General features: G+C 39.6%; 1 protein-coding gene across 3 annotated transcripts in view; it reads left to right on the forward strand.

The window, feature by feature from the left end:
* The window catches only part of PIEZO2 (piezo type mechanosensitive ion channel component 2), a 441,773-nt gene that overhangs the window by 76,245 nt on the left and 341,631 nt on the right, over positions 1 to 23,897 (forward strand). For all 3 annotated transcript variants that reach the window (XM_072734883.1, XM_072734882.1, XM_026005962.2), the window contains exon 2: positions 11,654 to 11,749. In XM_072734883.1, coding sequence (XP_072590984.1) covers positions 11,654 to 11,749 — 96 coding nt within the window. The remainder of the gene's footprint in view (positions 1 to 11,653; positions 11,750 to 23,897) is intronic.

Here is a 23,897-nt window from a genome sequence, read left to right on the forward strand (position 1 = left end):
ATGATAGTTCTTCTCTGACCCTTCTGTTTTTAAGGGCAGTGGGAGTTCAGCCTTTCATTTCTGAATTTATTCTGCACAGTCATTGTGTGCTGCTAATGTGTGAGGCATTATACTAGGTTTCCAAAGACACAGTGAAGGCCAAGCTCTGCTTTTAAAGTGTTCAACCAAGAAAGTAACGTGTTTTCATGGTGAAATACTACCGGGGCTGTATGTAGTCAAGGCACAAGAGTGAGAAAGCTAAATGTATGTATTCAGAGATGGAAGGGATTACTTTATCTTATATTTAGTTTTACATTGGAATACAAAATACACACATACACAGGAAACTTTAACATCATAAGATAAAAAGACACTGTTCTTTCTCCTTCAATGTCTCTTCCCAGAGGTGACTACTGGAGCACCTGGATGACTTTGTCAGTTTACATGTTCCTAAAGATGTTCTTGATGCATAAGAGGGGTAGCAGAGTACAATGGTGAAGAGTACAGATGCTGGAATCATCCTGGGTAAATAATCCCTGAGTGGGATTAAATCCCAATTTCACCTTGACCTTGGACAAGTTACATATCATTTCAGAGCCTTACCATCCTGAAAGTGGGGATACTGTTAATATCTACCTCTTCAACCTGTCATATTCCATACAGTTTTATAACTTGTTTTTTTAAACCAATTGTATTATGAACATCTTTTAATGTTCGTTCACATGTGCAATAATAATTCTTTGTACTGTTGATAGCGTTGCATGGTATGGCAATCTTTATTGAATTACTCCCTTATTGCTAGACACATGTGCTTTTTTATTCAGAAAATATTACTTTATTATTAGGATAATTAGGACACTCTCTGGGAGAAGACAAACATAGCTAGATCGAAGGATGCTTAGGAATTTGTAATACACTATTGGGCAGAGGACATTAACAGGCTGGCAGAGAAGGAGGCAAGAATTTATACTCTTTCATTAAATATTTGCTTAATACGTACTGTGTTTAAGAATAGAAACTGGTGGGACACCTGGGTGGCTCAGTGGTTGGGTGTCTGCTTTCACCTCAGGTCATGATTCCTGGGTCCGGGGATCGAGTCCCACATCAGGTTCCCATAGGGAAACTGCTTCTCCCTCTACCTGTGTTTCTGCCTCTCTCTGTGTCTCTCACGAATAATAATAATAATAATAATAATAATAATAATTAATAATAATAATAAAAGAATAGAAACTTGAAATAGACTTATGAACAGGAAAGAGCCCCTGTTTGGAAGTGGCCTAGGGCCTGGTGATATGCCTTTATGAAGAATGGCTAATAGGGGCTCTGGCTAGAACAGAGGTGTATTTAAAGGTGCATTGTTGTTAGAACTTTTTCAAGAGATAGGCCAACAGTGGCAGGGTTTTGCAGCCTCCTTGTCTCCCAGTGAAATACTACCAAATGACTTACCAAAGACATTTGTAGAGGTAAGAAGTTTGAAGAAGTTTGATATGAACCATCCAGCTTAGATTACCAGTGGCTCATAATTCATACCTGCATTTTGGAGATAGACCGGCCTATCCAAACAGTGTCATTTGGGGGTATTTTGGAGGAAATTCTGACACATTATGGATCATCTAGTAAATATAGGTCATAATGATGGGTCAGGAAGAGTAAAATGTCATCGAATGCCTGGAAACTCAGGAGGTCCAAGACTTCTTTATCTATTGATCAAAAATTAAACACTTTATCAGATCAAGGCTGTGAGCCAATGAAAACACGTAGAGTAAGCTTAAACACTTTATTGGAATTGTTACTCTCATTCTCCAAATAGAGCACCCTACCAACACTTTTTAAAGTATCTTAATTTTACAAAGTGGGAGGATGTGGTGTATATTGAAAAGAAGGGTAACAAAGAGCCAGAGTGGCCAATGCAGCCTGGGAGTGGGATGAGGTTGGGTGGACAGGCCTAGTTATCTCTATAGATTATACTAAAGGATTCTTTTGTACCGCTCCATTCTCAGAGGTGCAGACTTTGTGTGCAATCAGCATTTGAAGTGATGATAAAGGGACTGAATCCAAGGTCAAAGACTCCACATGGTTTCAGACAGAATAAAGAGATATGGCGGAAGAGGCTAATTTTGAGGCAATAGTTCAATTCATTGCTATTTTGGATGTTATTTTGGGAGCAAGGATTTGACACCGTGGTCAGAAGCTGCTCCTCATTAGTGTGGTATCATAAACATAAACCCCAGACATGGTCAAGGGCTGAATTCATGCCACAAAAGGTGTGTCTGCAACTTCTCTGGCAACAGAAATCTTTGAAGCCAATAACAATAGATCCATAGATGTCAAGGAAAAGGGCGTTCCCAGGAAGAAGCAGGCAAGATGTCAAAGGAAATTTGTCTAGATAAAAACAGTCATTTTTCATCAATTTTGAGTCATATTAGTTGTTAAACAAGATACAGCATTGAGCAGCATTGCGTGCTGCAGCTGAAAGTGCATTGAACTGCATTGATCTCTTCTTCTGCTAGTGCACATTATCAGTCCAGGAAGGATGCTGCCGAGAATAATGGAGAATATTCTACAACCTATGAGGAAAGCCTACACGCAAAAATCACAGTTTACTGAATGCTTCAAAGAAGGAAACTAGCAGGCAATAAATCAATCCTGCTACTAAAAAGCCACTGCTACTTACACAAAGCCTACACATACAAGTATCCATCTGTATTCCAGTCCTGGCTGTCCTGCCTTTTCCATAGGTATCTCAAGTTGCTTACAGATTGGATGGCATTGTGGTTGATTCTCTTATTTCTGAAATGGAAATGATGTTTATTATCCACTCATAACCCAGTTTGAATCATATGAACTTGCTAATATTTAACCATTTAAGACATATTAAGTTCAGTGGTTCAACCTAATAGTTTAGAGATACTGACACCCACATGGATGGATGGTAACTTTCTAAATTTGAAGTCTCAATGAGTCTATAAAGGTAAACTTGTGAAAGATCATGGCATTAACAAATTGAAGTAAGCAAAAGTTCAGTAAGGAACTTTGCTTTATCATTAGCATCCTAAGCACTTCTCATAGGTTTTTCAGAGGACCAATGATGTAAAAACCCAGCTACAGTGAATTTGCCATAGAGTCGAATTTATATATTTTAGGAAGAGAAATTAACCTTTGGAAAATTAGAGAAAAGCAGCATTAATTAAAGGTAAGTAAGATTGAGTTCATGAAGACAGTTAATTCAAAGTAAAAAATTAGAACTGAGAAGTTAGTATAAAATTAAACATGAATGACAGTAAACTCTCTTACTTTAAAAATAATGTTTTTACTGAGGAAAATATGTTTTTAAATTCTTACAATTAATCTTTTGACAGGCTAAGCCTTCATTGCAACCAATAGTTTGAAAAACTAAAAGAAGGACCTATTTTCTGCTAGTAACAGACTGCTCTAGAGGTTTAACGATCCCCAGGCTTTGTAAACTGTTCAGTTCCATGGAAGTGAATTAAGGCTGAGTTAAAAGGTATCTTCCTCCAGTGAGAATAAGTGTATGAAGAAAGAGGAGTGATTTCTTTTTTTTAAAAAGTGCCTTATTATTCTAATAATGTCTTTTTTAAAAAATATTTTATCTATTTATTCATAGACACAGAGAGAGAGGCAGAGACACAGACAGAGGGAGAAGCAGGCTCCATGCAGGGAGCCCGGTGTGGGACTCGATCCCGGGTCTCCAGGATCACACCCCCTGCTGCAGGCAATGCCAAACCGGGGCTGCCCAAGGAGTGATTTCTAAGTCAGTAAACACAGTGCCGGAACCTGAGCAAGCTAGCCCTGTCTTCACTCCCCGTCTCCCTGTCTGCAAATACTGACTCTCCTCTTCAGTGGATAAAAAGTGGGCGAATAAACAGTTGTAAAGTTTGACCTTTGTCAGCATTCACTCGCCCACCCTATGCCTTATTCATCATTGTGGTAAGAGAGCAAGTTTTATTTTGGGAAAGCTGAGAAACCATGGACTTAGACTCAAGGCTCTTTCATACCTCTCATGAAATAGATCTAATTCCTAATATACTTTTTCAGATAGCTTAAGGAACTCTCAGCACAAAAGCTTTGTTTCGCCATTTGCAGAGATGATCTGTGCTGTGATTCTCTTGGATCAGAGAGATGTGTAGCATGAACGAGCTCGAGCTTGAGCAGAAGGATTGCAATGTGACAGCTTTCTATGGGGAAACCTACAAAATGGTGGATAACACATTAACAAATATTTATAAAGGAGGAAAAAGCACTGTGTTCTTTAAAATTTGTTTTATGCAAATTGCAATCAATCAGGATGAGTTTAGAAAACTCACTTAAACTTTTAATACTGTTAGTAATATTTGTTGATGTATATTAAATTGATTAAAATAGAAAACCGAGTCCTTCTTTTTTACAACAACTTAAAAGGCAATGAATGTTTAAATTCATAGGCCAAAAAAAAAAAAATCTAAGATTTTAGTGACCCCCTCCCACCCCGTTCAACTCGTATTTTACAGATAGTATCCCAGGCTATTTTGCATAAGTAGAAAACTCAGATCAAAGGCTTCTATCCTTTATAAATGAGATGCTTTCACCTGAATTTTCCTTAAACTGACTTAGAAATGTTAGCAATGGTTATGGTTAGTAATGGCTATGACTTTCTCCCACTACAATTTAATTCTAAGACCTTGCAATTAATTACCTTATAAAAGTCTGATTTTCCTTGATGCTTTATTCTTAAAATTACGTTCTTTTAACCAACTTCTTTAACAAGAAATTAATATACAATATTTCTCTTCTTTTCCAGTTTTTCTGAGGTATAATTGACATATAACATTGTGTAAGTTTAAGGTATACAATGTGTTGATTTGATACACTTATATATCACAAAATGATGGCCACTATGGTGTAGCTAAACACCTCCATTGTGTCACATCCATTGTGTTACTATTTCTTTTTGTGGTGAGATATTTCTGTTCCTTGAAGTGTGAGATATATGTAACAGTTGGATTCAGTGTTACATGGACAAACTCCCAGGACCAAAGTCGCTTTTCATACATCTCTGGGTAAAAATCCCTCAACGTGATAATATGTTTTCTTACTTGAAAATTATTTCTATTGGCCTTTTGTGGCACAGATGTATGTGTATATATATATATGTGTGTATATATATATATATATATATATATATATATATATCTTGCCTTTATGAACTGTAGTGGGAAGACCTCCTGGTAGCATCTTTCTTGATGAAATTATTTTTTAACTTTCTGAAGGAAGCTCTTGAGACAAGACCTCTCATGGATGTGGAGGTCAGACATAAAGGAAAAGGGAATTGCTCAGTGCACTGGGTCTTGACTGTCAGTTCTAAAGCACTACTGCTTGAGACATTTATAATTTTAACCGGACATAAGCCACAAGAGTGCATAATGGGAAAGAGAATTCTACACAAATAGGCAATGAATCGGGTGACATAACAGCCTTTTTCCTGTCTCTCATTTCTTTGATAGCTTTCCTTAGGAAAAATCTACCATTGTGTAAATATTTTTTTCCTGTTCCATTATAAATACTTGCAGCTGATTCTCTTATTGTCATTTTTTTAAAATAAAATAATCAGAATTTTGAGAGGACATTCTTTTAAAAGCAATTGATTGCTTCAGAGTAGAGAAAGGAAAATATGAAAAGTACTAATGAACAAAAATTTTCTGGAATGACTGCATTGACAGAACTATTTTGTCACTTGGTATTGAAGTTGCTTATTCTGAGTAATGTGTATCTACTGCTCTGGCAACTGTTAAAATAAACAAAGCTCCTTGAGGCAATAAAGAGCATTTAGAATGTACTTAGTTGAAATGGAGATTCTAAACATTTAAAGCATTATCTTCCAGGCCATTAATAGTGAGATGTTGTTTGGCCTTGCTAAAGGGTATGGAGGAAGTAGATCACATCTGGCTAAAAATTCAGCTCTGAGAGCACTTACCTTTAATAACATAATCTAAAATTATTGTCTCCAACTATTATAGAAGGGCAAATTAAAGTGTGCATAAATTTCTCCATGGTCGTATTGTAATGATGGGGAAATTGTTATACGATGGTCCCAACCTAACGATGATTCGACCTAAAGATTTTTAGACTTTACGAGGGTAGTGAAAGCAATATGCGTTCAATAGAAACCGTATTTGGACTTTGGAATTTGGGTCCTTTTCTGGGTCAGCGACCCGCAGTGCAATGTTTTCCCATGATGCTGGGTGGCAGCAGCAGCTGCTCCGCGTCCACCATGTGGGCAGGAGGGTCACATTCTTCGCACTCTGTCTGCTTACAGCGGTTGTGTTTGTCGTTGTCAGTGCGGAAGTCAGTCAGTTACACAGACTATTCAACACATGATTATAGGATTGGTTTTGTGTCGGATGATCTGCTCGCTCATAGGCTGGTGTGAGCGTCCTGCAGGTGTTTAAGGCAGGTGAGGCAGGGCCAGGACATCCAGGAGGTTGGGTGTAGTCCGTGCATTTTCTTTTTTAAAAATATTTTATTTATTTATTCATGAGAGACAGAGAGAGAAGCAGGCTCCATGCAGGGAGCCTGACGTGGAACTCAATCCCGGATCTCCAGTATCGCGCCTGGGTCGAAGGCAGGCGCTTAACCGCTGAGCCACCTTGGGACTTGGCGTCCCAAGTCCGTGCAATTTCGACTTACTCTGTTTTCAACTTACTTTGGTTTTACTGGGACGTGATCCCATTGTAAGTCGAGGAACACCTGTACACAAACTACAATCAAGTATGTTTATAAATGTTAAACGGCCAGGGTAACAGTTTCATACTTGGAAGAGATTTTTCCCCTTTCTAGTTTGATAAACTGAATTGTAAAGTCGAATCATTTCCTGCTTGGAGAGTTTTGCCAAAATTGCTTGCCAACTTTCATCTTCGGAAAATGAAGTTTGTTAACGAGGCGAGTTCAATTGTTTACAGTTCAAATAATAATAGAAACTACAGTGCGTTCTTAACCAAATCAGAGAATCCTTTTGAACACCTGGGTCTGCATTTCAAAAAACTGTACTTTCAACGTAAAATTCTTGAGGCAGAGGGCAGAGGGCAGAGGTCCAGGTGCCCTGACAGTCCGCGAGAGGGTCAGGGATCAGGGGCACGCTGTGCAGCTGGAACACAGGAGCTCCATGAAGAGTAATGAATATGCTCCTGAACAAAGGCAACATCGTGCTTGATAAAGGGGCAGTTGCCATTTGCCTTGTAAGGATTTTCTAACTCAAATGTGTTTTATTGACAAGTTCAAAGGTGTATTTTGCCCTTGATGGGATTAACTCACTTAGAAAGGTCATTCCAAGTCCCCGTAAGCCTAGGTGAGCTCCTGGGTAGCAACTTCACACATAAAAAGTAAAGCAGGGAATTCAGCAGTTGGGGTACTGTCATCAGTCAAATGGGATCATTTCAGACAAAAATGAGTGTAGTTGGATTTTTGAAGTAGCTTGATTTTTTTTTTTTTAAAGTTTGGGTATCTGTGGCTGCATACAAATTACTCAAGTATTTAGCAGCTTAAAGCATTTCTGAATTTCTGGGATTCAGGAAGCCAGTTGTGGCTTGGGTGGGCACAGGCTGTCTCACGGGGCTGCAACCAAGTGGGTGGTGAGGACCCAGTCTCCGGAGGAGCTGCTTCCAAAGTGGCTGTTGGCTGGTGAGGGCTGGCTACTGGCTACAGACTTCAGTTCCTTGCCATATGCCTCTCCCTGGGGCAACACACAACAGAGCAGCAGACCTTCCCTCACAGGGAGCAAGGGGAGAGACAGAGGGGCACCGGGCATGGAAGCCACCATGCAGTATCACCATGCTTGTACTGATTCTGTTTGCTGGAAGTGAGTTATCAGTTCCAGCCCATGTTCAAGAGCAGAGGATTACATACTGGCATGACAGCCAGGAGGTGGCCATAACTGGGGATCATTTGGAGGCTGCCTATCACCCTGTCTTATCCTTGTCCTCTCAAGCTCTTTGGACATGGCTATAAATAATGGTAACTAGAAGGTTGTGATGTGAGAAACCAAAAGCAGGCTCTTTTCTCCCCCTCCAAAGTTCATCTTGGAAAATTTCCTCAGTGGACAATGACCCAGAAAAGGAAACTTGTAAGCCATGTAGCGATATGCCCGATGGAGGAAGGATGGGAAGGTCTTGTAGTTGAAGCACGTGGTGCTGGCTAGGCCTTGAGGCAGGAAGCAATAAAGCATATGGAAAATGCTGGTTGTTTAGTTGGGCAGCAGTGCAGAACGCAGGGTATGCATTGGTGGGGCATGGGGCTGCAGGTGGAGGTGGGAGCCAGGCTTGCAGCCTTGAGCCAACCGTGAGAACCAGCGCTCAGTTGACACCTCAGAGTAACAACCGACACCTTCAGATTCCTTGCAAGATCCACATGATCTGGCCCCATCCAGGTCTCCACCGGCACCCCGGCTCCTTGTGGGGCTTTCTGGGACAGGTCACACAGCTTAGGCCTTCTTCTGCTCCAGGTCCCCTCCTAGCACCCCCTCCCACAGAGGCTCTGTCAGCTGGCTCACACCTGTTGGCCCACATCTCACTTTCTCATTGAGATCTACCTCCAGTGCTCCCAGTGAATGCTGCAGCCAGTCCTCCTCACCCCCAGCGCCCCCTGCTCCCCTGCTTCCTTGCTGACCTTCTGTTCACATAGCACTTGTCTTCCAACATTCCTTGTGATTGACCTTTTATCATGTTTGTTGTTTATCATACCTCTCCCCACCAAAATGTAAATTCCCAGGGGTAGAAAAGGATCTCTGTGGGTCCCAGCACGTAGTACATGCTCAATAAATAAATATTTGTTGACTGAATCAATAACCGAATATATTTGAATTGATTTTAACGAGCTTCAGTATTGGTGAGAATTAAGAAGCAGAAGTAAAAACAAAGATAATTCAGCCATACGTTTTTATTCTTTTACATGTTCTCATTTATATATTTTCCTATCAGCCCCATCAGAAGTGTGAAAGTTTCTTCCTGCTTTGGGTCTTTCATAAAGGAGGTTAGGAATGTCAATGATGGTATAAAAAGTCACAAATACATGCATGATTCCTTTGGAAGGAAAAAAAACTGTTTGTGGGCTCTCTCCTTCCCTAGGACACCATGCCTCACTTTGCTCTACTGTGTCTCTGATTGCTGGCTTCCAGAATAAGCCAGCAGAAGCAAGGGCTGGAGGCTGGCGTATGCCATGCTCTTGTTCAAATCCTGTCTCGAGACTCTGCACTTTTTGATCTGGTCTCCCTGTCTGGGTACTGAATCCTGATGTGCATCTCACACTGGACTGTCCTGTCTTCCCAGATGCTTCACATTCTGAGCAGGAGCACCCAGGCCTTGCCTGTGCCATGTCTTCCCTACTCGGTCCTCTTGTGGTCTCTTGACACTCCCTGACTCACGTTCTTGTTTCTTGATTCTTGGTTACAACAGTGTTTCTCTTGCATTTCCATCTGATGACCTCCATCCTTTCTTTGGCCTGGACCGTTTCTTCAGAGACTTTGAGGACATCCTTACTGGTGATCAATTCATCTCTGTGTGGTCAGGAACTTCTTTTGTGAAAACTTGTTCTCATGTGAGACCAGACCCTCCTGTATTTTTCCATATCTGTCCTAAATTTCCTGCTGCTTTTTTTCTTTCATACCTGCCAGTTTTTCCATCACCCATTGGCTGGCAACAGCCAAGGCAGATGCTTCTGTCTTTTGTGCTTCTCTCCATTGATAGCTTTTGCCATAGGAGAGCTCATTCCTTCTTGTTCTATCAGTGAACACCTTGCTCAGGCTGCATCTCCCTTTCCTGCTAGAGCCCTAGCAGCGATGTTGTCCACACTATAGCCATTTCCATCTGGTCTACACCCCATGATTTAATTCCATGAGTGTGGGCAGCCCTGGTGGCTCACCTGGTTAGTGCCGCCTTCAGCCCGGGGTGGGATCCTGGAGACCTGGATGGAGTCCCACATCGGGCCCCCTGCATAGAGCTTGCTTCTCCCTCTGTCTGTGTCTCTGCCTCTCTCTGTATATATATCTCTAATGAATAAATGAATAAAATCTTTAAAAAAATAATAATTCCATGAGTGTGTCTAAAGGTACACTTACCATTTCTTAAATCTCTTATCTTCCTCGTGGCAGTAATCCTTATCATTGTTAGATTACAAGCCTTGGAGTCACTGTTGTATAATTTTTCCTCACACCCCTCCATTTTATTTCACAAAATGCTTTTTTATTCCATCTGCTGTTTTTTAAAGTTGCTGTCACCACTGCACCACCTGGAGTCCTCATTTAATCCCTAGTTATCATAATGTTTCAGCCTCACTCTCCCTCAGTCCAGATCTCGTACAGTCACTAGATGATTACTATTATTATTATTATTTTAAGATTTTATTTATTTATTTGACAGAGAGAGAGAGAGAGATGGCACAAGCAAGGGGAATGGTAGGGAGAGGGAGAGGGAGAGGGAGAAGCAGGCTCCCTGCTGTGCAGGGAGCCCCATATGGGGCATGATCCCAGAAGCCTGAAATCATGACCTTGAGCCAAAGGCAAATGCTTAACTGACTGAGCCACCCAGGTACCACTATTATTTTCTAGTAATAATAATAATTATTATGGTTATGTTCTAACATCAACTCCATAATTCTGTGCCCTCCATTTTCTCTCCCACCAACTTTCTTTCCAACATTTTTCCATCTGCGTCATCATTTAACAGATGTCCTCATCCCATAGACTAATAGTCCTTCTCATCTTTAGTTTTTCTTTAATCATCCAATAAATTTATTTTTTATAGCTATAATATGCTCATTTTCTTTCTGCACGAAACACTGTACACTTTTTTCTCCTTGGATAATAATGAGGATGTTTATGATAAATGCTCATGCTTTTGAGGACTTCTCATGTATGAGATGCTAAGCCATAGGTATTATTATATGTCATTGTCTTTATTCCCCATAGTGAGTCTATGAGTTAGAGAAAATTAACAGGTCTGTTGCAGATGGGGAAATGCAAACCTGGAGAGGTAAGGCGCCCTGCCTTGGAGCAGGTCTCTGGAGTTCTGTGCAGATAAGATAAGCACTGCAGAAAAAGGAGTGTAGGGTCAGGAGCCTGGCAGACCTGAGGTTAACTCTAACTCAGTCAAACCTTAGTTGGGAGATTCTGGTGAATTACTGAGTCTTTCTGAGCCTGAGCGTTCTTACTTATAAAATGAGGATTAAATGAGATAATTTGTGTGAAGCCCTGCCATGGAGCATCGAGCAAATATTCTTCTATTTTCTTTCTCTTCTGTCTCCTTTCTTCCATGGACAGACTTACCTGAACATTCCAAACCCTCACCAATCCCATTGCCCTCTATATTTTTGTAGCAGTTTTAATTTCTCCAGCTGAATTTCTAACTTACTTATGGACTGCCTCCTTTCAGGTATATGGGTGCTGACTTCTTGGTTAGATTCTAAGAGCAGGGACCATGCATTTTACCTCTGCATTTCTCATGATGCTCAACATAGTGATGAACACAGAATAAATGCTCGTTTGCTTCCTAGTTGACATGCCTACTTGGGCCACCGTTTGATGCAGCAGTCCCTGATACAGTAACCCCACACAGGCCTGTGCACCCTGGTCTCAGCAGCCTGCCATTACTAACGATGTTCTCCCTCTCTTTTCTCTTCCCAACTGCAGCGTGTGCGTTCCGGTACAATGGGCTTTCCTTCGTCTACCTCATCTACCTCTTGCTCATCCCTTTGTTCTCAGAACCAACAAAAGCGACTATGCAAGGTAAGAGAAGTTTACTGTTCCCTACCATGGTCTGAATGTATTTTGTTGGGCTTCTTGGTCTGTCTTTATCTAATGAGAGAGAGGTGCTATCTATGCATCATGCTGATCCAGCTAGAAGCAGGCATCAAGCATTCGGGTGGCTGCAAGTTGAGTAGTGTGGAGCTTGTTGGTGACATGTTTTTGTCACTTACACAGCTATCCTCCCATACAAGTTCCCGAGTAGGCCTTTTTTGGTAGGCTTGCAGAGTATCTGGAACATTTTGGTCAGTTAAGACGAATGCAGTGTATTTTCAAAAAAACAAGGTAGCGGGCAGCCCTGGTGGCTCAGCGGTTTAGCGCCGCCTACAGCCTGGGGTGTGGTCCTGAGGACCCGGATCGAGTCCCACGTCGGGCTTCCTGCGTGGAGCCTGCTTCTCCCTCTGCCTGTGTCTCTGCCTGTCTCTGCCTCTCTCTCTCTCTCTCTGAATAAATAAATAAATAAATAAATAAATAAATAAATAAATCTTAAAAAAATAAATAAAACAAGGTAGAGGGTGGGGTAATGAACATTGGCACATGCTTTGCATATTGAGTTACCGGGAAGAATGTGGTAGCCAGTGGAAAGGAGGCAGAGCATCCCCTTACATTTCCAAGCCACGTAGCAGGAGAGCTGGGTAAGACCAGGTCCCAGTCATGACTTGTTTATACATCTCTTACATATGCCTCAATCAAGCCCTGAAAGAGAGTAACTTGAGTCTAAGGGATAGTTTCTCAAGCATGTTACTGCAAATTTTTAATCCATTTCTCATTGCTCTGCAAGAATCTGCAGGCATAGAAAAGAATGTGTTTCTTCTAAGGTTCTAATTAGGAAGCATGGTCTGGCTTGTAAATCTATATATTTGGGGTTCTTCCACAAGTATATACATTAAACCACACTGGATCAATATAGTATATTTTTCCAAATATAGTATCAGAAATAAGGACTGTGCTTAGTGTCTTAGGTGAGCATGATGCTGTATATTCACATGGAAAAAAAAAAGGGCGTTGTGTTTGACCCCACCAAAGGAGTGGTATGGGAAAGGCCATCGGTTGTTCTCGTCAGCTCATGGTGGTGACTCTCCAGGAAAAGAAGTGAAGACTCGGTGTACACAGCATAGCAAATAATGTCTCTTTCCCATTCTCCCCTCCCCTTAATTATTGCATTTATAATGCATGTTATGTTTCCTCATCTGAAAAGTTAGGAGTGCAGATGCTCTGATGACTTTCCGCCTGAGGAGGAACCTAAGTAACAGCTCTTCTAAGTCCCTTAAATCCTTAATACATAAAAGGAAGAAGAGCTCGAAAAAAAATGGAGGTGTACAAATCCTCATCAAACCTCAAAATCTCTTGTTTGTGGGACCACACCCACTCTAGCCTCATTCCAACAGTTTGAAATTAACAAAAACATTGAAATGGAGTGTTTTTTGGCCACAGAACCAGATTATACCATACAGGCAACCTGTATTTCATGCCTGGAGTGCATGCTTCAAAAAAACCCAGGTTTTTTACACATTCAGAAGAAAGTGCTTTAGCAATGAGCACCTGTATCTAGTCAATCAAATGATCTCTTGTTTTTATATCAAAGTATCTGCTTATTGATACATTTGATCAGGAAATCGGAAATCTAAAGGGGTTTTCCCCTTTAGATGTTGGTGGCAGCCCGTGGCTTTGCCTTCTGCCCAGCTAACCAGCCTGGCTTTCTGTTGAGTTGCCTCCGTCTCTGCAGGAGTGGATGTGCAACTACGTCCTGAAGGGCGAGACAGGCAGCCCACTGTATGTATCTGGTGTGCCAGGGACTGATGTCAGGAAGCTCACAGGGGAAACATCAGATCAAAAGCAAAAAAGCAGTACTTCTCTATGTAAAGAAATATCCTGAATCTACAGAGTGTTACGAGGTCAGTGCACAAACAAAGCACAATGAGCACATGTCTGCTGGTGTTACTCATAATGGGAGAGAAGGAAGCACTGGGCTTGAAAGGTAAACCCACAGGCATCTTTCCGGTTAGTATCGTGGAAGCAGTGTTGTGACTACTTTCCTCTTTCCTGCATTTTAGCACCAGGAAGCATGGCTGATATTCAACATAACCTTATTCATTTATTTGTTTGTTTGTTTATGAGAACACAGAGGGTCTCTAGGAGAGGATGTCCCACACATTTTTTTTTTTTTTCTGAACATGTCGCACTCACAAGCCAGGCATTTCTAAAGTCTGTGTTTTGAGATATCCCACATTGGGCACTGCTGGCTGTGTGTAGTCTGGGACATCGCAGCCAGCGTGATGTAGACACAAATAGTAATGGGTCTGAAAGAGTCACCGCACCGCAGTGTGGCTTTGCAGGAAGACTCAGGCTCACACATACCGGGACCTTCAAATTCATGTTCACACTCATTTCTCATGAATCAGGAAGAAAGTACATTGTCAGAATGAAAGAACTGTCAGCAGTCTCTGCACTGCCCGCTCACAGACAGTCAGCCTGAAATCATGCGTGAATTCGGATTGCCTCTGAGTCAAAGGTATCTGTGCACATTGCTGGGACCTTGCAATGCCGTAGACTCCCTGACTGGAAGTGCAAACATGTAAGAGTTAATCCCTGACGCCCTGCCCTGCATTTTGTCTATTTGAACTTACTTTTCTCTTGTGTGATTATTTTTCCTCTACGTATATACCTAGAGGGCCCAGCGCATGGAGAATTTCAGAGCTGTAGGTGGAGGCTGGCGGTTCCTGGGATAGTTCTGAAGGTCCATCCCAGTCTCTCCACTGCTGTCGTTTAGGACAAGGATGTTTACTCATTTTGATCTCAGTGCCATCCGTGGTACCCGGAACACCTCAGTGTTATGGAGACACTCACCATGCCTGTGACATAGCAAAAATTTGCTGTAAGGCTACAAGTGACCTTCTTGAGGAGGGAAGGTCAGGTGCAGTTAGCAGTCATATGCTGAAATGTTATCAAGTTAAAAGAAGGCTTGGAGCTAGTACACTGAGCTTGCTCATGGGCCTCATTGAGTCTAGAGTTGGAAGAGCTTTTAGGAGTCACCAAACATGTTCTGGCAACCAATGGTGGAAGCTCTTCCACAATGTGTGCACTGCCTCTTTGTAATCACTGATGGACTGGGAACTACCTGTCTCTCCGGGAAGCCTTAGGTGGTTCTTTCTTGGATAAACCTGAAGTCTGCCTGGCTGCATAAGGATACAACCGAAGTTATAGTATCCAACGTGGAGTAATAAAGACAGGATTAACAGAGGCTAGATTACAGTTTTTAGAAGATTGCATAATTAGATTATAGTAAAATTGTGAGGGAATGGGCTTCTACTGCAGACACAGGCAGAGGGATAGCAGGCTCCATGCAGGGAGCCCGATGTGGGACTCAATCCCAGGACTCCAGGATCACGCCCCGAGCCAAAGGCAGATGCTCAACTGCTGAGCCACCCAGGCATCCCCATAAGAGACTTTTAACTAAAGAAACAAACTGAGGGTTGCTGGAGGGGCGGTGGATGGGGGCGGGGGGGTAACTGGGTGATGGGCATTAAGGAGAGCACGTGATATGATGAGCACTGGGTGTTATGTACAACTGATGAATCAATGAGCTCTACCTCTGAAATTAATGATACACTGTATGTTAATGAATTGAATTAAAATAAAATAAAATTGTAAAAAGAAAAAATGTCCTTTGCCGTAGGGGCTATTGGAAAATGAGGGAGTCTTGGTGCCTTTTCAGGGTTACACCTGAGACTGAGCCAGAGTCCCATTTTAATACATTTATTTGTTGAGTCTCTAGTATGTAAGCTTCAAGATGGGAAAGATTTTGCCATTTTGTTTACTACTGTATTTCCAGGACACAGAAGCAATATCTGGTGTATAGTAGGCAGTCAGTAAATATGGGTTGAATGAATGAATTTACTCAGAGTCTCTCATTTTAGAAGCATTTATAACACAGCTATAGTCCTAAATGTACCTCAATATCCATGGTAGCAAAGATCATAGAAGAAAGCAAACATCATAGATAGAAACCATCATAGATGGTTTATTGCATATAACCATCCTTTGGAGACAGAAGCTTGGGATAAAATGGGCTATGAAATTTTGCTATTTTAGATTTAATAAAGCAAACATCATAGATAGAAACCATCATAGATGGTTTATTGCATATAACCATCCTTTGGAGACAGAAGCTTGGGATAAAATGGGCTATGAAATTTTGCTATTTTAGATTTAATAGGGATCAGAGGATCATGAGAAATTTAATAAATCAAGATGTTTTATGCTCATACTTAAAATTATAGGCATTTTATTTAAGCATATAATATTAAAAGGGAAATATGTCTTTTTTGCTGTTTAATGATGTGCTTTGTATACAGATTTGAGACTGCCCTCCATTAAAGATTAACGAATACATAATTAGTTATAAGTGGCCCAAACATCCAAACTTGAGTTCTTTAACTAGACATGGGTTCCCTATGCCTTATGGCATAAGCCACATCAGCCAATATGGGGGAAGAGTTCTATTTTATTTGGATGGAATATAAATAATAAAATGTATGAGATACAGAAAAGGACCATGGTAAATGCTCAGCATATATTGTCTAATAATATTATTTATTTTGAAGAACAACTTTATTACTTTGAACATGACAGTGAGCAAGATTTAGAAATCTCAGTCTTATGTGTATGACCATTGCCTATATTTACCTCAGGACATTTCTTAGTACTCTTTAAATATCCAGCTAAGAATTAGGTGATTTACAGCGTTTCTTGCTGAATAACATTTAAGTCAAGTAATCTGTTATTAGAGAGCCAATAGCTCTACCTATTAAGTAACTATTATTATTTGTGATGATATATTCATATAATAACTAGTTCATATTATGCATGAACTAGTCTAATTTTCGCAATGACCTTTTGAGAGAGCTGCTAGTATCATTAAAAACTGCTATAAAAAGTCCTGACAGACAGAGACTGAATTCAAGGTGGGTTGAGTACAATCCCTAGGACACACGGGTGCCATGTGGTTGGCTACACTCTTAGCTATTGTGTTGTTCTTACTCATGCCCAGGACAGAACAATAGAAGGCCCTTCTGGAGATTTGTGAGGGACAAAGGGACAAGGGAAACCTAGTCACTTTATAAATACTTGTTGGCTGATAGATCACTAGGCCCTGTGTACAATGGTCTGGTGAAATAGTTTGAATATACTAAAGGAAATATTTTAATTTGCTTTGGTGCAGATTGATGACATACATGTTATTTTTTATAGAAAATATATCTTATTAAGTGTGACTGGTTATTTCTTTCAACAACTATTAATTGAAAGACTACTCTTCACACAACACTGTGTTTGGATTTGTGAAGGATAAAAAAAAGAAAACAGGGTTCTTCACTGGAGTAGCCTCCCAGACACATGGATATTATATATCTCACTGAATGAGATAACCTCTTGCAGAGATGTCATCTTTGGAAGCCATATACTTATTCAGTGATGTTGTCATTTCTTTAAACTGATCTTACATTACTTCCCTGAAGTTGCCTTAGGAATTTGCAAGCCATTGTCCTGTTAAGGTGGGTCTGATATGTACAACACCGGATGTCAAGTTCAATGGAAAAAATAAAAACTTATGATGAAATTAGTCATGTCAATTTTAGAAAAAAAAAAAAGATAAAAACCCAGAGTACTCAATAAAATAACATATGTGAAGGTCACCCCTCATTATAAATGAGGATGTTTAAAGTTTCTTTGAATGAGAATACATAACCATTGTTGATACAAGTGACAAATACACATGGAGCATCTTTCCATGATAGATATAGATAACATAAGGATACATTACCTCCAGAATGCAATTATGAGATGAGATACCCAGACAAGAATTCAGAATCCTGAAGGAAGTAGTGATTAACTAGATTTACTCTGGAATCTTGACTATGATAATTAGGCAACACCTACTTGACTCAGATCACAGAATTGGATGTAATATTTGGAAGTGGCCCTTGAACTGAAGATGTTATTAATAAAAAAAAAGTAGCCAACTTTTATGTCACAGGTATTGTTCTAAGTACTTCCCATGTACTAACTTATTTAATTCAAAGATAGAAAAAGGATTTATTAAAAAGGTAGAACCTCCACTTCGGAATGAAAAAAAAATTTATTGTGAATTGGTTTATAAATCCACTTAACAAATGAGGAATAATACATAGTGAGGTGCTGGTATTATGACTGTCTTCTCTTTATTAAGGAATTGGTGAGAGAGCTACATTAGTGAGACTTAGTCACATCTTGGCCAGACTAGATTCTTGTTCTCCATGTGCCATACTGCTTTACCAAGTCTTTCCATGTGTCCAAAGGAATCCCTTCCCATGAAGATGGGGAAGATACCTCTTTTCATGTACCTGACTATAAATTCTTAGATTTTGACTCTGTAACTGCTCGGAGTCCAGAGCATTTTTCAGTTGGTTTCAACAGGAGGTTTTATATCTTTTTATATACTCTTTTTTTTTTTAATTATAAGATTTTATTTATTTGACAGAAAGAGCAAGCACGTGCACACAGGCAGGGGGAGCTGTAGAGGGAGAAGCAGGCTCCCCACTGAGGAGGGAGCTGATGTGGGGCTGGATCCCAGGACCCCTGGGATCATGACCTGAGCTGAAGGCAGATGTTTAACCTACTGAGCTACCCAGGCACCCCTCATATACTCTTGATAATAATAGCTCTAATATTAGAGGTGTGCATTTACAGAGTGAAATTCACTATTTGCTAGAGATTGCTTCTGTCTGTTTGGGTGGTCCTGCCCACAAGTTATTTTTGTTAATGTATTCTCCTACAGGCTAGTGGATAAGAGAGTCTTATATTCATAGTACTATTCAACTAGTACAGTCATTTACTTATTGGGGGCTACTTGAATAGGAATTCTCCAAATTGCAAGACAACAGCACTCCCTGGGTAATATTAACCACTGACCTACAATAAGAATAGCTTAGAAGCATCATCATCTCATCAGTTCACATGTGAAATGTTTACTCTCTCTCTCTCTCTCTCTCTCACACACACACACACACACACACTAAGGCAAATGAAGATGATTTTGTCTAAGGTGTGTAATTATTTCTAATGACAAAGTCGTCTTCTGGTCTTAGGAACCACATTCCTTCTGAGAACCTTCTTTCCAAATGTTCACTAAGATTGGGCAACCCCATGAAAGATAAGAACAAAACTCCCAATGGTGGGGGAAAGGGATGGACCTTGGGTGCCTGTGTGGGTCTGTAAATTTTGTCTCATCAGTTATAATGGCTAGCTCCTCTTGGAGAAGGTGAGGCACAGGTAGTGGGCCCAGTTCTGTGTCCAGGGCATCCAAATTGCCAGAGGAATAAAAGCCACACACTGCTAACTGTTTTTGGCTTTGCCGTAAAATACTTCTCAATATGTGGTTTTTGTGGAGGAGACCTTTTTCTTCCCTGTGATGAAAGGAGTGGGTAAAGGAGAAGCTTTATTGTGTGTTGGTAACATGTGAGCAAGTGAAATTTTTATCAGGCTGACTTAACTTTTGTAAACAATTGTCTGAGTTATTCTAAGATGATGGGGAGAAAAAAAGATAGTTTCTTCTCTCCATCTCCAAACAAGGGTCTTAGTTAAGGAGGAAACTGTACTGCACTAACCATAAGAAGTCAGTATGTGTGTGTGTGTGTGTGTGTGTGTGTGTGTGTGTGTGTGTGTGTGTGTAAAATAATCATCAAAAGGACCTGATTCTGAGGTTCTTACTCAGGATGGACCTTACCAGAGTCACTAATGACACCCTGAGAAAAGAAGAATGATACTCAGTTTGCCTATGTGAAGAGGCAAAGAGGTCTGTTAACTTGTAAAAACATGTTTAGACGTTGGAGAGGAAATGGTAGCAGATATTTTAAAACTGCTTGCGTCTGGTTTTTGTTAAAAACACTGTTAGTCTTTATACCATTAGACTTATTATTACTACGTTTTATTATGTCATAATAAAGCAAAGAGCAAGAAAATATTTAATTGAGTAAATTATTAGGTGTGTTACTATTAATATCAGCTCACCACCAAGAGGAATGCTAGCAAAAATTATAAGATGCTCGTTTCTTGAATTTTTGAATGAATTAATTATAGGTCCTTTTTTGGGATGGCACAGATGTAATATTCTATTGTTTTAGATTTGGCAAACACTGCTCAGACAGAGGGACTTTCAGGGAATATATATGTACTTCTCCGCTCAGGAAACACTGGCTCATGTTATGTTATGCTTGGGGATAGGTTTTTAGAAGTCCTACACTTTTTGATTTATTTGGCTATGATAAATCAAACCTCTAATATGGCTTCAGTTGATGTTCAAATGCTGTCCTATCATTACAGTGAGACAGTTCACCGGAATTGATATCAGTTTCTTGATCTCATCTTCAAATTACTATTCTTTTGTTTATTCATTTGACAAACACTTACTGGTGACTACCCTGTCAAGACTTGTACTGGGCAGCTGGATATACTAAGGTAAATAGTACAGGCTCTTTGTCCCCAGGACATGAAGCCAACTCTGCTCTTTATTAACTGCATGGTCTTGGGCAAGTTCCTTACACTCTCAGAGTCCTTGACACTAAGTCCTAGATATAATATTAAGAGATCTACCTGTGGGGTTTGTATTTATGGAAACCTAGTTGTGTGATATATGATGAGTAGATGGCTAAAGGGCGCTAGGAATCATAATTCCTCTCCTACATTTTTTATTGTAGTTGACTTACATTGTTTATTAATTTCAGGTGTATAACATAGTGATTCAACATTTACATATATTATGCAGTTATCACCTCAATATATCTAGCCACGAACTGTCACCATACAGGTTGTTACAATATTATTAGCTGTATTCCCTGCTATATATTGCATTCCTATGACTTATTTATCTGATAACTGGAAGTTTGTACCTTTTAATCCTCTTCCTCTATTTTATTTATTCCATACCCTTCTCCAGCAACCACCAGATGGTTCTCTGTTTCTGTAAGTCTGCTTTTCATTTGTGTGTTAGATTCCATATATAACTGAAATCATACAGTACTTGCGTTTCTCCATCGGACATATTTTACATAGCACAATACCCTCTAGGTCATCTATGTTGTCACAAAAGGCAAGATTTCAATAAGTACATACTTTACATATGTATATAGAGTGTGTATGTGTGTGTATATATATATGTGTATATATATATATATATATATATATATATATATATATATCCCATTCATCTATCAATGGACTCTTAGTTTGCTTCCATTTTGATTCTTTATCTTGGCTAAATAGTGCTACAATGACCATAGGGTGTATTTATCTTTTTGAACTAGTGTTTTCATTTTCTTTGAATAAATACCTAGAAGTGTAATTGCTGGATCATATGGTAGTTCTATTTTTAAGTATTTGAGGAATTTTTTGTATTGTTTTCTACAGTGACTGTACCAATTTACATTCCTACCAACTGTGCGCGAGGATTCCCTTTTCTCCATGTACACGTGGTATCTCATTGTGGTTTTGATTTGTATTTCCCTGATGATTAAGGATATTGAACTTCTTTTCATGTGTTTGTTGGCCCTCTGTAAGTCCTCTCTGGAGAGATGTCTGTTCAGATCCTCTGCACATATCTAAATTGGATTGTTGTTCACTCTGTATATGCTTTGTTGAGACTTTTTCTTTTAATCATAAGTGGATGTCAAACTTCGTAAAATGCCTTTATCTATTGAGACAATCATATGATTTTAATGTTTTTTATTTGTTTGGTAGGGTGGTTTGCTAACATTTTGTGGAGGATTTTTTTGCATCTATGGTCATTAGGGATATTGGCTTATAATTTTCCTTTTTTGGGGTTGTCTTTTTCTGTTTTTTTAAAAGGAAACTGGGGTGGTAAGTATCAGACAAAATAGACTTTAAAAGAAAGACAATAGCAAGAAACAAAGAAGGGCATTATATAATGATAAAGGGGTCAATCTAAGAAAAGGATCTAACATTTGTAAAAATTTATGCACCCAATGAGGAGTGCCTGAATGTTGAAAGGAAATATTAACAGACATAAAGAGACATTGACAGTAATAAAATATTAGTAGAGGACTTTAATATCCCAGTGGTATCAGTGGATATCTCATCCAACAGAAAATTGATAAGGAAACATCAGCCTTAACATATTAGATCAGAGGGATTTTTTTTCAAAATTTATTTATTTATTTGAGAAAGAGAGGGAGCGGCAGGGAGGGCCAGAGAGAGTGGGAGAAGCAGACTCCTTGCTGAGCAGGGAGCCTCATGTGGGGCTTGATTCCAGGACCCTAGGATCATGACCTGAGCCAAAGGGAGACGCCCAACCAACTGAGCCACCCAGGTGCCCTAGACCAGAGGGTTTTTTTTTTTTTAATTTTGTTTCCTTTTTTTTTTTTAATTTTTATTTATTTATGATAGTCACAGAGAGAGAAAGAGAGGCAGAGACACAGGCAGAGGGAGAAGCAGGCTCCATGCACCGGGAGCCCGATGTGGGATTCGATCCCGGGTCTCCAGGATCGCGCCCTGAGCCAAAGGCAGGCGCCAAACCGCTGTGCCACCCAGGGATCCCGACCAGAGGGGTTTAATATTTACAGAACATTATATGCAAAAGCAGCAGAATACAGCATTCTTCTTAACTGCACATGGTACATTTTCCAGGATAGATCACATATAAAGCTCTAAAAGAAGTCTCAGTAAATTAAAGAAGACTGAAATCATATCAAGCATCTTTTTTGACCCAGTATGAAAAGAGAAATCAGTTACAAAAGAAAAAATGAAAGAAACAACAACAAAAACACTGTGGAAAAAACACAAACATGTGGAGGCTAAAAAAAATATGCTACTAAATGCTACCCAACCAGTGGTCAATGAAGAAATCAAAGGGAAAACCAAAAAATACTTTGAGATGAATTAAAACAAACACAACAGTTTAAAATCTTTGAGATGCAGCAGAAGCACTTCTAGGAAGGATGTTTATAGTGATGCAGACCTACCTGAGGAAAGAGAAGAATTTCAAATAAACAATCTAACACTACACCAAAGAGAACTAGAAAAAGAACAAACAAAATGAAAAGTTAGTGGAAGGAAGGAAATAATAAAGATTGGAGAGGAAATAAAACAGAGATTGAAAACAAAAAACAATAGAAAAGAGCAATGAAACTTAAGAGCTGGTTCTTGGAAAAGCTAAGTAAAATCGATCAATCTTAAGCCAGATTCATCAAGAAAAAGAGGGGTGGGGGCTTCTTTTACTTTTAAAATTTATTTTCCCTTTGAACACGTTCAACTGATTTGATATGCTTAATTATGTATCTTGAATCCATTTATTTCAGTTTTGGACTTTGGTTTATTTACTTCAAAGGCGGGACAAGACTAATTTCTGATTGATTCATATATTAGGGAGTCTGGACTTTATTTCATGTGTGACTATTTCTCTTAAACAACCTACCTGTGTTTGCACAGACTCATACAAAATAACCTTTTGAGATGCGAAGTTACATGTAACTTTTAAACAGTGCTGATGGTTAGTTAGAAGAAGAATATGTACAGTGCTTGCTGCATGCCAGACAGCACTTCAAGCTTTTAGGACAGTAAATCATTGAATTTTTACGGGGCCCTTATGAGATAGTAGTAGTGTTATTGTACTTTACAGATAAGGAAACTGAGAAACACACAGAGGTTGAGGAATAATTCCTGAGATGAACAAGTTTTAAACTGATTCAATGTGTGAGAACATCTAATATAAATAATTCAGTTACCTACATAGACATTTATCTCATTTGACTATATTTTATTATAAAATTAATATAGAGTGAAAATATAGAGATTATACATGTTGTCTAGTTGCCTTGTAACAATAAAAGTGGACAATTATTGTACATTAAGCACTTTTTAGTATATTTCTTAAGCAGCAAAGAGTACACTGAGGATATTGATACAAAATATGCATTAACTGTTGCTTGTTTACTGAATAAACATTATTGATTGTCTGAAGTGGGCCAGGCAATCAACCTGGTACTAAGCCACAAGTAACTGAAACATTGGTTCTGTTAATCTTACAGCTTATCATTTGGTCCCCCTCATTCCCTCTCTCTTTCCTCTCCCTTCTTCCTAT

Source organism: Vulpes vulpes, chromosome 13 (assembly GCF_048418805.1).
Source record: "Vulpes vulpes isolate BD-2025 chromosome 13, VulVul3, whole genome shotgun sequence".
In the NCBI taxonomy this organism is placed as follows: Eukaryota; Metazoa; Chordata; class Mammalia; order Carnivora; family Canidae; genus Vulpes; species Vulpes vulpes.